The 14,977-nt window shown below is 39.6% G+C and overlaps 1 protein-coding gene across 1 annotated transcript in view; it reads left to right on the top strand.

The window, feature by feature from the left end:
* The first annotated feature begins 6,571 nt into the window (after window positions 1–6,571).
* Window positions 6,572–14,977, top strand: part of LOC127154146 (protein NLRC5) — a 65,400-nt gene continuing 56,994 nt past the window's right edge. Inside the window, exons 1-3 of the mRNA XM_051095554.1 lie at window positions 6,572–6,636; window positions 11,173–11,343; window positions 12,036–12,209. Of these exons, the coding sequence (XP_050951511.1) occupies window positions 6,572–6,636; window positions 11,173–11,343; window positions 12,036–12,209 (410 nt within the window). The remainder of the gene's footprint in view (window positions 6,637–11,172; window positions 11,344–12,035; window positions 12,210–14,977) is intronic.

The raw sequence follows: 14,977 nt of genomic DNA, 5'->3' as shown, positions 1-14,977 counted from the left end.
AACTAATTACTTCAAGACAAAATAATAAATCTCTTATCAATACGATAACTCTTAAGAACATTTCCAGTTTAACAAACTATGCTCCTATGCTCCAAGTTTCAAAGCACACTAATCCTGTTTGTCTCTTCCAGCCTTTTGCCATAATATTAGTTCTTATTTTTTTATTCTAATCATAACTTTATTAAATTTTTTCTCTTGATAGTGTATTATTTGGTATATAAGTGTAACATCTTCATATACATTTCTTCAATTTATAACCAATTAGGAGTTTGTTTATTTTGTCAAGTTATTCTAGTTGTTTTGTGTGCGTGTTCTCCTAATGCAGTTAAAGCATCATCTATATCATTTATAAATCTTTGTTGATTTATATAATTCATCCATTCTAGTTTCGTGTGATCCAGATACTTATTGATTCATCTTTTGCCTTAAATTTGCTTAGAATTCAAGTTACACATTAAGGTCTTGTTTATATGCCCTTTTATTTCTAGGTCAATTTGTTTTGTTCTTTACTGCCTTATGGTAATTTATTATTTTCTTCTAATTGATGAAGGAGGCAATAATCATTCTTTTCCACAAATTCAAAAGAAATCTGCTTTTGTTCAGGACTGATCTTCAAAATTTCTTTAGAATTTAAAGCTATAGTTTGATTTTTACAATTTTTCTGGCTCTATTTGAATTCCTTTATTCCTTGATCTAGAGCTCTTTTTTATAGTTTTTATACAAAGTGACATTACATTTTCCTTTGAATTTGCTCAAATATAATGTCCAACAATTTTTTTTTTTTTTTTTCAGAAATCCCAGATATTCATTTGAGCAATATGGCCTTGTATAATCTCTTAAATGACAAAAGTTTCTATTAAATTTAGCATATTTTAGATAAGCCTATCACTTTGTTTAAATGGGATTTGCAGCACAGCAATCAATTTCTTGTAGTAAAAGTTGTCCATTGGTACACTTCATTATTTTGAGCTTTTTCAAAGAATTCATCACCTTTACAAATGTCCTCATCATTTTGGATGTTATAGTCACTGTTTCTACAATATTGGTAGATTTTACTCTGTTGACTTGTGGTGTCGTTCAAAGACTAAAAAGTTAATTGTGGGAAAATCAGGTAGCCGTTGTCCTTTGACTTGTATCATTAGGTGGACTAAGCATGTGATGGTATTGGTCCATGCTGTTATGTCCATTTTTCTCACTTGTGGGAGTCTCTTCACTCTTGACACATTTCCTTATTGATCTTTTTCAGGAGTTTTTAGTAATGCGCTCTTCTTCATTATTCATTTTTAGATATACTTTGTCACCTTAGTTACCTTTTCCTTAGTCTGCTGCCTTCTTGTTTTTGCTTAGGTAGCATCATTGCAGTGATTAACTGAATTATTTGCTCAGCATTCTGGATTAGAGCACCATCACTTTTTGAAGTCTCTTTGTGTCCATTTACTCTCTGCTTCAATTTTCTCTTTTTCTCTTTTTCTTTTATTTTCATTTTTTCCCTAATACATTGGCCCACATCTTCTCCGTCTGAAGAGTTTGGTCATCCTGTTAGCCGTTTATCATTCATTCCATCTTCATCAGTGATTGGTTGCTATGGTCTTGCCCTGTTGGCATGGTAGGATTGTCATTTTATAACTGGTTGGTATAGTTTAGAACTAGAGGTGTGGTCTCCGATGCCACTCTGCAACCATTTTGCTGACCAGTGAACAGTCCTCCTCTGAGATCTTAACACATCCTCCCTGGTTCTTATTGTTGGAGCAAACCTTCCTGGAATTAAGCCGCTGTTCTCTGTAAATGAGACTTTAACTATTTTGTTAGTGACAACATGAATTTCATCATACACTGTCCTTCTCTGTGTCACCTGTGGAGATCGTACAGTATGTGGGCTCTGTCACACACAGACGAAGGCAGAGACGGAGGTAAGTATAAAACAGGAGTTGGATGTTTATTAGACAGATTGTTAAACAGAATGCATCTGAGCAGTCCAGCACACAGCGTTGAACACAGCAATGGAGCAAGGGAGAAAGACACAGTCCATAAGTCCAGGAGGATCTGAGAAACGGGGTAGTGATCTGTAGACCAGACGCTGACTGACTGCGTGGTTCCAGTGTATATATAGGGGTGTGGTGATTGGAATCAGGTGCACAGTCAGTACTCACGTGAACTAGATCGATTGGGTGGATCCTCCGGGGATGTGGTCAGGGTGTGTGGTTGCGTGTGTGACTGGAGTGAAATCCTGACATTACCCCCTCCTCCAGGGGTGGCTTCCGACGCCCCTCTCTGACGTCGAGGGCGACCTCGACCACGAGGGGCAGGACGTTCTGGTTGGCGCCGGTGGAAGTCGGTCAGCAGCTGGGGGTCCAGGATGTCGTTTCTAGCCACCCAGGATCGTTCCTCTGGCCCATACCCCTCCCAGTCGACCAGATATTCCAGGTGACCACCCCGACGTCGGGAATCCAGGATCTCATGCACGGAGTAGACAGATGGTTGATCCAGGATTTCAGGAGGAGGGGGATCAGCTTCAGCTCCGGTGATTCCTGTGGCAGAAGGGAAATATGGTTTTAGAGGTGACACGTGAAAGGTGGGGTGAATTCTGTACCTGGGTGGGAGCTGAAGCTGATATGTCACTTCAATGATCTGCCTCAGGACCTCGAACGGACCAATGTAGCGGGGACTCAGCTTGCGGCAAGGTAGCTTCAACCGGATGTCCCTCGTAGAGAGCCATACCTTATCTCCAGGATGGTAAATGGGGGTATCTCTTCTACGAGCATCAGCGAAGTCCTTATGACGATGGATGGCGCGTTGGAGGTGACGATGAGCTCACTCTCGCTCTCTCGAAACCAGTAGTCTACAGCTGGAACATGTGTTGGTTCCTCCGTCCAGGGGAACAGCGGTGGCTGAAAACCGAGTACGCACTGGAAAGGTGTTAAGCCGGTGATATCTTGGCGTAGAGAGTTCTGTGCGTACTCGGCCCACGGGAGGAACCTGCTCCAGCTGTGTTGGTCCTCAGAACAGTATGACCGGAGGTAACGTCCAAGCTCCTGGATCTTCCTCTCAGTCTGGCCATTTGTCTGCGGATGGTAACCTGAAGAGAGATGGACAGAAACACCAAGTGACTTGAAGAATGCCTTCCAAACATGTGATATGAACTGGGGCCCCTGGTCCGACACAATCTCCTCGGGGAGACCGAAGTGACGCAATATGTGCTGGAACAGCATCTCAGCAGTGTCCATTGCCGTGGGCAAACCCCGCAAAGGTATAAATTTGCAGACCTTGGAGAATCTGTCTACTGTTACCAGCACGCAGGTATTGCCTTCTGAGTCCGGGAGATCTGTCACAAAGTCTATCCCGAGGTGGGACCAGGGTCATTCCGGGATGGGGAGTGGCATCAACTTTCCTGTGGGAAGATGACGAGGAGTGTTAGAGGTGGCACAGACTGAGCAGCTTTGGACGTACCTAATGACATCACGGTTCATACTGGACCACCAGTAACGAGATTGAATGAGCGAGAGGGTCCTTCTGCTACCTGGGTGTCCAGAGCCCGGAGATTGGTAAACTGTGTCCAGAAGGCGTTGACGTTGGGAGCGGGGCACGTAGATCTTGCCTTCTGGACATTCCGGTGGAGCAGGCTCTTGGAGGGTGGCTTCTTGGATCCAGGTGTCGATGTCCCACTGGATGGGGCTAACGATCAGGTTGTGTGGAATGATGGGTTCGGATTCGGAGACGGGATCCTCAGAAAATTGACGAGAAAGAGCATCAGCAGGGATATTCTTGGATCCAGGTCGGTAGGTAATCTTGAACTGAAAACGGGTGAAGAATAGAGCCCATCTAGCTTGGCGGGGATTAAGACGCTTCGCCTCTCGGAGATACTGCAGATTTTTGTGGTCCGTGATGATCAGGAACGGATGTTTAGCCCCTTCCAGCCAGTGACGCCACTCCTCCAAGGCGAGCTTGATGGACAGGAGCTCTCGATTGCCTACGTCATAATTCTGCTCCGCCGGAGACAGTTTCTTGGAGAAGTAGGCACAGGGATGGAGGAGAGACGAGTCACCGGCCGCTTGCGACAGCACTGCCCCGACGCCGATGGTAGACGCATCTACCTCAACTACGAAGGGACGTTCAGGATCTGGATGTCGTAGGAGAGGGGCAGTGCTGAAGATCTCTTTGAGCTGTAGAAAGCTCTCGTGGGCAGCGGGGTTCCAGTTGAGGCCCTTGGGGTGACCCCGCAGGAGGGAGGTCAGGGGAGAGGTGATGGTGCTGTAGTCCTTGATAAACCGGCGATAGAAGTTGGTAAATCTGAGAAATCTCTGCAGTTCTTTGATGGTGTTGGGTTGTGGCCACTTCTGGATAGCGAGCACCTTGTCGTTATTCATCTGCACACCCTCGGGGCTGATGTTATAGCCCAGGAACTGGACCTCGGGTTGGTGGAACTCACACTTCTCAAGCTTCAGGTACAGATGGTGTTGACGTAGGACTTGTAGGACCTGACGGACATGCTGGCGATGTTCGGCCTGGTTCTGGGAATAAATCAGAATATCATCAATATAGACTACTACAAACTGATGTAGGAATTCCCGGAACACCTCGTTCATAAAGGTTTGGAAGACGGAGGGACTGATGGACAAACCGTACGGCATAACGAGGTATTTGTAGTGGCCAGTTGGTGTGATGAAAGCCGTCTTCCACTCGTCTCCCGCACAAACACGAACGAGGTTGTATGCACTCCGCAGGTCCAGCTTGGTGAAGATGCGAGCTCCACAGAGTTCCTCGAGGGTGGCAGGGACAAGGGGAAGTGGGTATGGCTGTTGAATGATCTGAGAGTTTAGTTGGCGGTAATCAATACATGGACGGAGACCTCCATCCTTCTTACCCACGAAGAAGAAACTGGAGGCGGCCGGTGAGGTGGAAGGTCGGATGAATCCTTGAGCGAGAGCCTCCTTAACATATTCCTCCATCGCCTGGCGCTCCAGGTTGGACAGTGTATAGACCCGTCCCTTGGGTAGTTGAGGCCCAGGTAGCAGATCGATGGCACAGTCCCATGGCCGATGTGGAGGAAGTTGGGTGGCAGCTTGCTTGCTGAAGACGTCCTGGTAATCCAAGTACTCCGCTGGGATCTCAACCGTGGTTTCCACCTCAGGACTTTCTATCCTTGTGGATGCTAGAGGCAATGAGACAGAGACAGGGGGTGGTAGACGAGATATACAATGCTTGAAACAGTGCTTACTCCAGCTGATGACGTCACACGGATCCCAGCGGAGTTCAGGATGGTGAAGGTGAAGCCAGGGCCGTCCGAGGATGACATCTACAGTGGAATTCTCCAGTACCAGAAGTTTGATGCGTTCCTGATGAAATAATCCAACCTGAAGAGTGATGAATGGACTTGTGAATCGAATCCGCCCACATCCAAGTGGTTTTCCTTGAATGGTCTTTACTGCATATTCGGTATGATGACGTCGACGTGATAGCTGCAGTTGCTCTAAACAGGTTTGTGAGATGAAGTTTCCTGACGCGCCTGAGTCCAGGAGAGCAGAAACACATAGGGAGCGTTCAGCAGTATACAACGTCACTGGAATCATAGTCAGTTTCTATATCAGTTTGAACAGTACTCACCACTGGACTTGGGGGTCTAACGGGACAGCTTCGGAGGAAATGTCCAGGGGCTCCACAGTAGAGACATAATCCCGAAGTGAGGCGACGTTGACGTTTTATTCGGAAAAGTTTTGAGGAATCGAGTTGCATGGGTTCTGGTACCGGAGAACAAGCTGCCACCATAGCGGACTGAGGAGCGGTTTCGGGTGGCTGGCAGGCGGCTAGACGCTGGGACACCCGAGCTGTACGTTGCAAAAAGGCCTCCAACCCGATGGAGTCGTCATACAACGCCATTGCTGCTCGAATGTCCGGGTTGAGGCCTTGTCGAAAGGCTCCCAGCAGCGCGATTTCGTTCCATCCGCTAGCCGCCGCCAGCGTTCGGAAATGGATGGTGTACTCATGCACCGAAGAAGATCCTTGCTGTAGCCGGAACAGTTGATCAGAGACGGTTAACACACTGTTGGTTGTACTGAACACTTCAGAAAAATGACTGGTGAATTGTTCAAAAGAAGTAACAATGGGATTATCGGCATTCCATATTGCTTTGGCCCATTGAAGCACCTTTCCGGTGAGAAGGGAAGTGAGAAATGCTACCTTAGAATCCTCGGTGGGGAAATGTTGTGGTTGCATACGGATGTAGAGCTGTACTTGAAGCAGGAAACCGCTACATTCAGCCGTCTCTCTAGCGAATAAGGTGGGTAAAGCCATGGGACTTCCTGAGGCAGATGGCGGCGGTGGTGGTGAAATGGCCGCCTGAAAAGCGCTGATGAGTTCGGTGAGTGGATTTGGGGTGGGGGTGGGTGCGGGTGCTTCTTCCGTGTTCATAATGTTGGCGGTCTGGTCTTCTGTCACACACAGACGAAGGCAGAGACGGAGGTAAGTATAAAACAGGAGTTGGATGTTTATTAGACAGATCGTTAAACAGAATGCAGTGGTGAGAATGAGCAAAGGTCTTATCTGAGCAGTCCAGCACACAGCGTTGAACACAGCAATGGAGCAAGGGAAAAAGACACAGTCCATAAGTCCAGGAGGATCCGAGAAACAGGGTAGTGATCTGTAGACCAGACGCTGACTGACTGGAATCAGGTGCACAGTCAGTACTCAGGTGAACTAGATCGATTGGGTGGATCCTCCGGGTGTGTGGTTGTGTGTGTGACTGGGGTGAAATCTTGACAGGCTCAATGCTCTCCTGCCCTTTGTTTTGTTTTTGTTTTTGTTTTTTTTTTGTTTTTTGTTTGTTTTTTTTAACATGCGTTTACATGCATTTATTACCAGTAATATTTAATACCATCTCATTTTCTGTCTTATACAAATTGGCTTTTTATCATATGATTTACATTTTCTCCTTCTCAAGTTATTCTTCACAATTGGCTAATTTGACTCCATTATTTCTTTGTTATCAGTACGGCATCTTGAAAGCATTCAACCCACTTTTCCTCAGGTTATCAGTTATAAAGCAACATTTTATACTTTTGACAAGCATCAGCTTCATCTTGATATGCTGAAAAGAAAGTTTGATTAAGTTCGTTTGATCTGCTTTTCCATGCTATTATGCTGCGCACATGTGGCACTTTTTTTTGCCACAACAGTAACTCAAATTCATCTATGGTTGTTATTTTTATTGGGCATAATCTGCCCTGTGGGCCCACATATTAAAATCCAGATATTATTAAAATTTAGAAAACAGCTGTTTTGGCAAATAAATAACTTGCCTTATGTTCTTTCACTCCATTCACACACTGGCCATCATTCACACACATTCACACTCTTTTAGCCATCACATTCTTGTGTGCTGCTCTAAATTGGGAACATAGTTTTATCAGTGGAATTCCACACATCTTTGTTGTTGTTAACAGCTGTAGAACAAGGGCACCGTATCTCTCCCCAGTCACTTGTTTAAATGTTTTTTCACAAGCTCTAATAATTAAATGTTTTAGAATATTGGAGCCTAGGCATGGTGCAATTGAGATAGCCAACCGTAATTTCTCAAATGCCTTTATTCTTTGTGCTCTTCAAATATTGTTAATTTCTTTTAGTTGTTACCTAAAGTAAATGAGAGATATCTGCATAATTCTTGGATCCATGGCCGATAACCTTTATATCTCATTACCCCAGTGATGACAACATGTTTGATTTAATTTATTTTGGTCTTCCATAAATATATTTTCCTTAGCATTATTTTGTTTAACCTAACCCTAGAAAATTACCATCAAACAAGATGGAGTGACCAGTAGCGCTGTTTTAGAACCTTTGTCTGTTTCTTTAATTCTTCTTTGTCAGAGAATAATTCAGTTATGTTTCTTCTGAATAATGTTTTAAATGTAACCCTCACTATACCAAATCCATCGTCTCTTCTTCTTCTTGCTGCTGTGTCTTTGCTTTTTCTTCTCTTGTTGCTTCCATTCTTTGAGGCACTGTTCCAGAAATCTCCTGAAACTTGAAAACTCAAGAGAACTTTTATTAATTCTAATTCCAATTGTGTTATCACTCTGCTTTTTATGTTCAACAAACCATGTTTGTTTAAGGCCAAAAAACTGGTTGACAACAGCAGTTCTTTGTTGCAACAAAAGAGCAATTTACTACCTATGCTTATCTAAGCATACTGCAAATAAAATTTCCTATATATTATAATCTTTCTATTATAATGTCATACTTCCATCATAATGTTTTCCTATATTCACATGGAGGATTCAAAATAATCTTGTAACTGCGAAATGCAAATTTCCCATCCAACCTTTACTCTAGTTGAATCATGCAGTCTCATTTACTAAGATACTGCTGAATAAAGTTTATTCATTGTGACATCCCATATATATATATATATATATATATATATATATTAGGGCCGGGACTCGATTAAAAAAAAATAATCTAATTAATTAGAGGCTTTGTAATTAATTAATCGAAATTAATCGCATTTTAATCGCATATAAATATTTGACCTGAGAACAGTGAGAAGTACGTTTTTTCATATGGATTTTTAGTATACCATTGAATAATGACTGAATACATAAGCTTAAGCAACTAAATATTGTTTATTTTGTTGCTAAATATTGTTTACCAGTGCAATATTGCCATTAAGTGTAGCAATAGGATATTTAGAAATATAGTAGCCTACATTTCAGAAAATCAGGTACCCTATAGGTAGGTAGACCTTCTGTAAACTGTTTAAGTAAAACACAAAACTTTCAAGTACATTCAGAACATTGGAAACCCTGACTATTACTGTAGACAACATCTCTGTTGCTTCAGAGGCCATAACAGACTTTTTTGATTTACCAACAGCTGGTTTAAAAAAATAAAATTAATTTCAGCCCAACTCTCAATAACCTTGGCCAAAACAATAAAGAGTTCAACATAAAGTTTCAGTTGCACCAACAACATAAAGAGCCAACCAAAGCGGTCTCATCAGCTTCTTTGTCCATGTTCACTGTGGTTTGTTTTTAGCTGTCCGAAACCGCTCCCTATCCACTATATAGTGCTCTATATCTGGTGTCAGCCATTTTGTAGTGATGTCCGAATTCTGAGTGAATGACTTTCTTCCCTACATTCGTTCACTACTTTTTACCCACAATGCATTCTGTTTTCGAGTGTACAACCGATGTACACTCGCTGAAGCACTATAACCCACAATCCAATGTGGAGAACCGATGAGCTGGAAGAGAGAGCGGGAGCGAACAATTTTGAATGAGGGATGCCATTTACATCTTTATTATTTCTGCTTTAATGTTTATTTCATGAATTATTCATATCAAAATATATTATATAGGCATTAACTCAGTTTAATTTTTTACTAATTTTATGAGCTGGCATCTTTGTTTATTTACAAAAAATGATAATTTGGTGGATATTTAAAAATGTTTGTTGGTAGCGTATTCATTCTGATGTGACATTAACGGTCGCCTGAGGGCGCTCTACGACCATTGGAATGTTACGCAGCTAGTGAGAGTTTCAAGATACTACAAACAATAAATACATAAAATTAATAATTATTAATTAACATGTAATTAATGTATGTTTATTTTTGTTGACAGTATTTTAATAGTAATGATTATGAACACATAAGCATTACAAAACAATTATTTTCTAAAATAAGATAACGTTACATGTAATATAAAAGTACATGTGAAAAAGATGTTTTTCGGAACAGCTCCAAGTCTCATGCGAAGTGTAACGTTATACATCACCGTCCAAATTCGTTCACTTCATTTTGTTCACTCCTTCTGATATAGTCCACTCAATGGCCATTCACTATATAGGGATTAGTGAATGAGTGAGCGATTTCGGACACAGCTTCAGTCTGAACCACTGATCTATATAATGACTGGATCACTCAGTGCGTTCTAAACTGCCGTTAGGCAGTGAAGCCACCGGAAGTGTTCGATCCGCCATCTTACTATTCCCTACCCACTGAGAGCACCATTGACTCACATGCAAATCACTGACCTAAATCACCCGATTTGAAGCGTATCATTCACACAGGATTAGTAAATAATACAATAGCCTCTGTTACTATTAAGCTTCATGTCTTTAAGTTGATACAGTATGTAGTCAGCGTTATTTCTCAGCGTTATGATGTGTATATTTTTAATGTGCCTGATTGAGCAACATTTATTTCAGAGATTTATTTTAAAGATCACGCAATTTCTGTAATGATTTACTAACATTGCCTTTTCCATGTGTGTAAAATGTTAGGTATATATGTTGAACTAATAATTTATTTAACGAACAAATCATTACCTGCTTTAAAACAAATACTGTTAACGAAATCATTGTTGAAACATGCAGTTCGACTTCTGTACGAATAAAAACACTATGTAACAACATTACATGAACAGTGAATAACTGTACAAGGCGAATTAATGTATATGAATACAAAACATAAATCTTCATGCAGGTTTCTGAATAAGCACTTTGTCATTTGTAAACATATGTTGAACGTCCGATGTTTATCATGTTGATCTAATGTAACTGACTGAAATGTAGGCTATATGAACGTAAATTTTTAATAAGCAGAGGGAATTCCCGACATTAAAAAAATAACCGTTTACATGCTTAGGACCTTTGCATTGTGAAAATGTACAGTGAGACTTCGGATATAAAAATGCTGACTTGTTATGTGATGCTTTCTCATTAAAATCGTATAATTTCCTATTCATTCAATAGAATGTATGCGCATACTAGGGAATACTAATATGGCGGCGCGGTGGCTTCACTTTCATGACGTCATGAACTATCCAGTTCTCTATTATAGATCAGTGGTCTGAACGCTAGTTGGTGCTCCAGTATAATCGGCCCGCCGAAACTCATCCAGTGAGAAACGTTCCGCGGTGCAAAAATAAGTGCGATTAAAATGCGTTAAAAAATTGAACACGTTATTTTTGTGTAATTAATTAATCTAAATTAACACCTTAAAGTCCCGACCCTAATATATATATATATATATATATATATATATATATATATATATATATATATATATATATATATATATATATATATGCAGTATATTTACTATTCATGTAAAAATAATTTGTATTTGACAAATATTACATGTATCCAACTCTGTGATTTGATTTATTTCTCTTGTAGGCTAAATGATTGTGACTTAACAGACAAAAGCTGTTCAGCTCTGGCTACAGTTCTTGGATCAGATACCAGTCTGAAAGAGCTGAACATGAGCAATAATAATCTGCAGGATTCAGGAGTGAAGCAGCTCTGCACTGGACTGAAGAATATAAATTGCAAATTAGAGATACTGAGGTAAGTTTTGTGACAATCCCTAGTGTTTAGTTAGAATTCAGATGCCACAGAATTGAGGACAGAACTGCTTCAGCTCAGTGAAATTTGTAGGCTTTAATTCCAACATGAACTCTACATTCCAAGTCTTACCACAACATTTTAGTGTGGTTAAAGAGTGGACCTATATTAGGCCATATCAAAACTTTAATTTTCCTGTGTTTTAAACATTTTGAGGATGTTTGTATGTTGTGGATCATTTAGATGAAAGACTTTCACACCTGTTGAGTTTTTGATAATTGAAACTTGAAGAGGTCATGTACTGCATCTATTAATTTTATAATATAAAATAATTACAACGGATTAGAAAATCCAAAATGCACATTGGAGAAACTCAGGTGAATGTAGTGAAGCATTGACTCGTTTTAATCGGAAAGACTTGCTTCTGTGAGATGACAATTTTTTTTCTCTCTGATCAGAAGAAGATTATAATTCTTCTATTAAACCTTTTTGTAGTAGTAATAATAATAATTATATAACTTGTGTTATATACATGTATGTATGTATATATATATATAAATATATATATATATATATATATATATATATATAAATATATATAAATATATATATATATATATATATATATATATATATATATATATATATATATATTTATATATATATTTATATATTATAAAAACCTTTTTTTGTAGGCTTTCAGACTGCAGTATCACTGAAGAAGGTTATAAAGCTCTGGCTTCAGCTCTGAGATCAAACTCTTCACACCTGATAGAGCTGGATCTCACAGGAAATGATCCTGGACAATCAGGAGTAAATGAGCTCAGTGACTTACTACAGGATCCAAACTGTCAACTCAAGACACTGAGGTATATGCTATAATGCAAAATAAATTATATGCAGTATTATAAATATTTTATTAATACAGTTTGCAAATCCATAAAGAGAACACTCTTGAACACTCAAGAGAACTTTTATTAATTCTAATTCCAATTGTGTTATCACTCTGTTTTTATGTTCAACAAACCATGTTTGTTTAAGGCCAAAAAAATGGTTGACAACAGCAGTTCTTCGTTGCAGCAAAAGAGCAATTTACTACCTATGCTTATCTAAGCATACTGCAAATAAAATTTCCTATATATTATAATCTTTCTATTATAATGTCATACTTCCATCATAATGTTTTCCTATATTCACATGGAGGATTCAAAATAATCTTGTAACTGCGAAATGCAAATTTCCCATCCAACCTTTACTCTAGTTGAATCATGCAGTCTCATTTACTAAGATACTGCTGAATAAAGTTTATTCATTGTGACATCCCATTGTGACATCCCATATATATATATATATATATATATATGTATATATATGTATATATATGTGTATATATATATATATATATATATATATATATATATATATATATATATATATACACATATATATACATATATATACATATATATATATATATATATATATACATATATATATATATATATATATATATATATATTTATTAGAGTTGAGCCGGATACTCGGCTGAAACGAGTATCCGGTACGGATAAAGCACTTTTGCGGAGTACGAGTATCATACGAGTAATACGAGTCAATATCTGTGCTCGGATTGAATAAAAATTCTCATTGGGTAGTTCACTGTGTCTGCGTTCTGTGATAGGCTAGTCACAGCGCCCCTCCCCTACACACATACAGATAAGGCCCTGATCACACCGAACGCGTTTTTTAGTTCTGAAAACGCGATGCGCACCGCACTGCATTCTTTTGGTGACTTTTAAAAAAAGAGCAGTGCGTTGCGGTTTTTTATGTTGCTAGGCAACCATCAAATCTGCCGTCCTGTCAATCTAATCAAAGGATTATAGCGCGAGCGCTCTAAAATCTTTGGGTTTTAGCTGTTTAGTAAACTGTCATAACAGCAAAAACCTTAAAAAATACAGCTCTGGGTAACCCGCGATAGACACCAAAAGTTTTTTCCTCCATCACTGCAGTCTCCGGACTTTTTAGGCAACAGTAAAACTTTCGTCACCAGAATGGAAAGCCCACCTCTCCATTAATTCGATTGGACAGTGAATAAAACCGCGATGACGTCGGGCGTTTTTCCGCTCAGAGTTGCTTTTTTTTCAACTTCAGGCGCTCAGAGCACTCCGGCAAAAACGCGAGGCGCAGCAGGCGGTTAGAACGCGAAGCGCCCGCGGCGCATAAACAGCGCGCATAACGCTCACTGCCAATAGAAAACAATTCAAAAGAGGCGCCTCTCGCTGCAAAAACGCGTTCGGTGTGATCGCGGCCTTACTTTTTAACCAGTAGAGTTTTGGTAAACGTGGGGTTTGTTTAGACGTGGTGCTTGGTAAAAGCGACTCGCGTCTCTGCCTGTCGGAGAATTTTATTTTTCTTTTTTAAACCGTCAGCTGGCTCTGACCAGTTTTTTTTTACTTCACGCACTGAGTGTCTGACAATTTCTTTCTGTATTTCATAAATAAATAAATAAATAAAAAAAGGAAGTAGTGGTATTACAAATTAATTACACACACACACACTCTCTCTCCCTCTCTCTGCCGTTCATCTGAGTTTTTTTTTTTTTTTTTTTTTTTTAAACCTTCTGCTGGTTCGAAATAGTGGTATAAAAAAAACTATATTACAAATTAATTAGCTACACACACACACACACACACTCTCTCTCTCTCTCGCTCTCTCTGGCAGTCATCAGAGGTTTTTTTTTTACCATCAGCTGGTTCTAACCAGTTTTTTAACCCACTTCTGGGTTAGGCCCCGCCCACTCCGAGTACAGATACAGATACAGATAATTCATATGGTTAACAGATACAGATACAGATACAGATAATGCTGTACTCGCTCATCCCTATATTTTATATATATATATATATATATATATATTAGGGCCGGGACTCGATTAAAAAAAATAATCTAATTAATTAGAGGCTTTGTAATTAATTAATCAAAATTAATCGCATTTTAATCGCATATAAATATTTGACCTGAGAACAGTGAGAAGTACGTTTTTTTCATATGGATTTTTAGTATACCATTGAATAATGACTGAATACATAAGCTTAGGCAACTAAATATTGTTTATTTTTGTTCAACCAAGTCCAACAGACCAGTGCAATATTGCCATTAAGTGTAGCAATAGGATATTTAGAAATATAGTAGCCTACATTTCAGAAAATCAGGTACCCTATAGGTAGGTAGACCTTCTGTAAACCTTCTGTTTAAGTAAAACACAATACTTTCAAGTACATTCAGAACATTGGAAACCCTGACTATTACTGTAGACAACATCTCTGTTGCTTCAGAGGCCATAACAGACTTTCTTGATTTACCAACAGCTGGTTTAAAAAAATAAAATTAATTTCAGTCCAACTCTCAATAACCTTGGCCAAAACAATAAAGAGTTCAACATAAAGTGCCAGTTGCACCAACAACATAATACATAAAGTTTCAGTTGCACCAACAACATAAAGAGCCAACCAAAGCGGTCTCATCAGCTTCTTTGTCCATGTTCACTGTGGTTTGTTTTTAGCTGTCCGAAACCGCTCCCTATCCACTATATAGTGCTCTATATCTGGTGTCAGCCATTTTGTAGTGATGTCCGAAT

Source organism: Labeo rohita, chromosome 22 (genome assembly GCF_022985175.1).
Source record: "Labeo rohita strain BAU-BD-2019 chromosome 22, IGBB_LRoh.1.0, whole genome shotgun sequence".
NCBI lineage: Eukaryota > Metazoa > Chordata > Actinopteri > Cypriniformes > Cyprinidae > Labeo > Labeo rohita.
The sequence above is the reverse complement of the archived record's forward strand: the minus strand, read 5'-3'. Positions and strand labels throughout refer to the sequence as shown.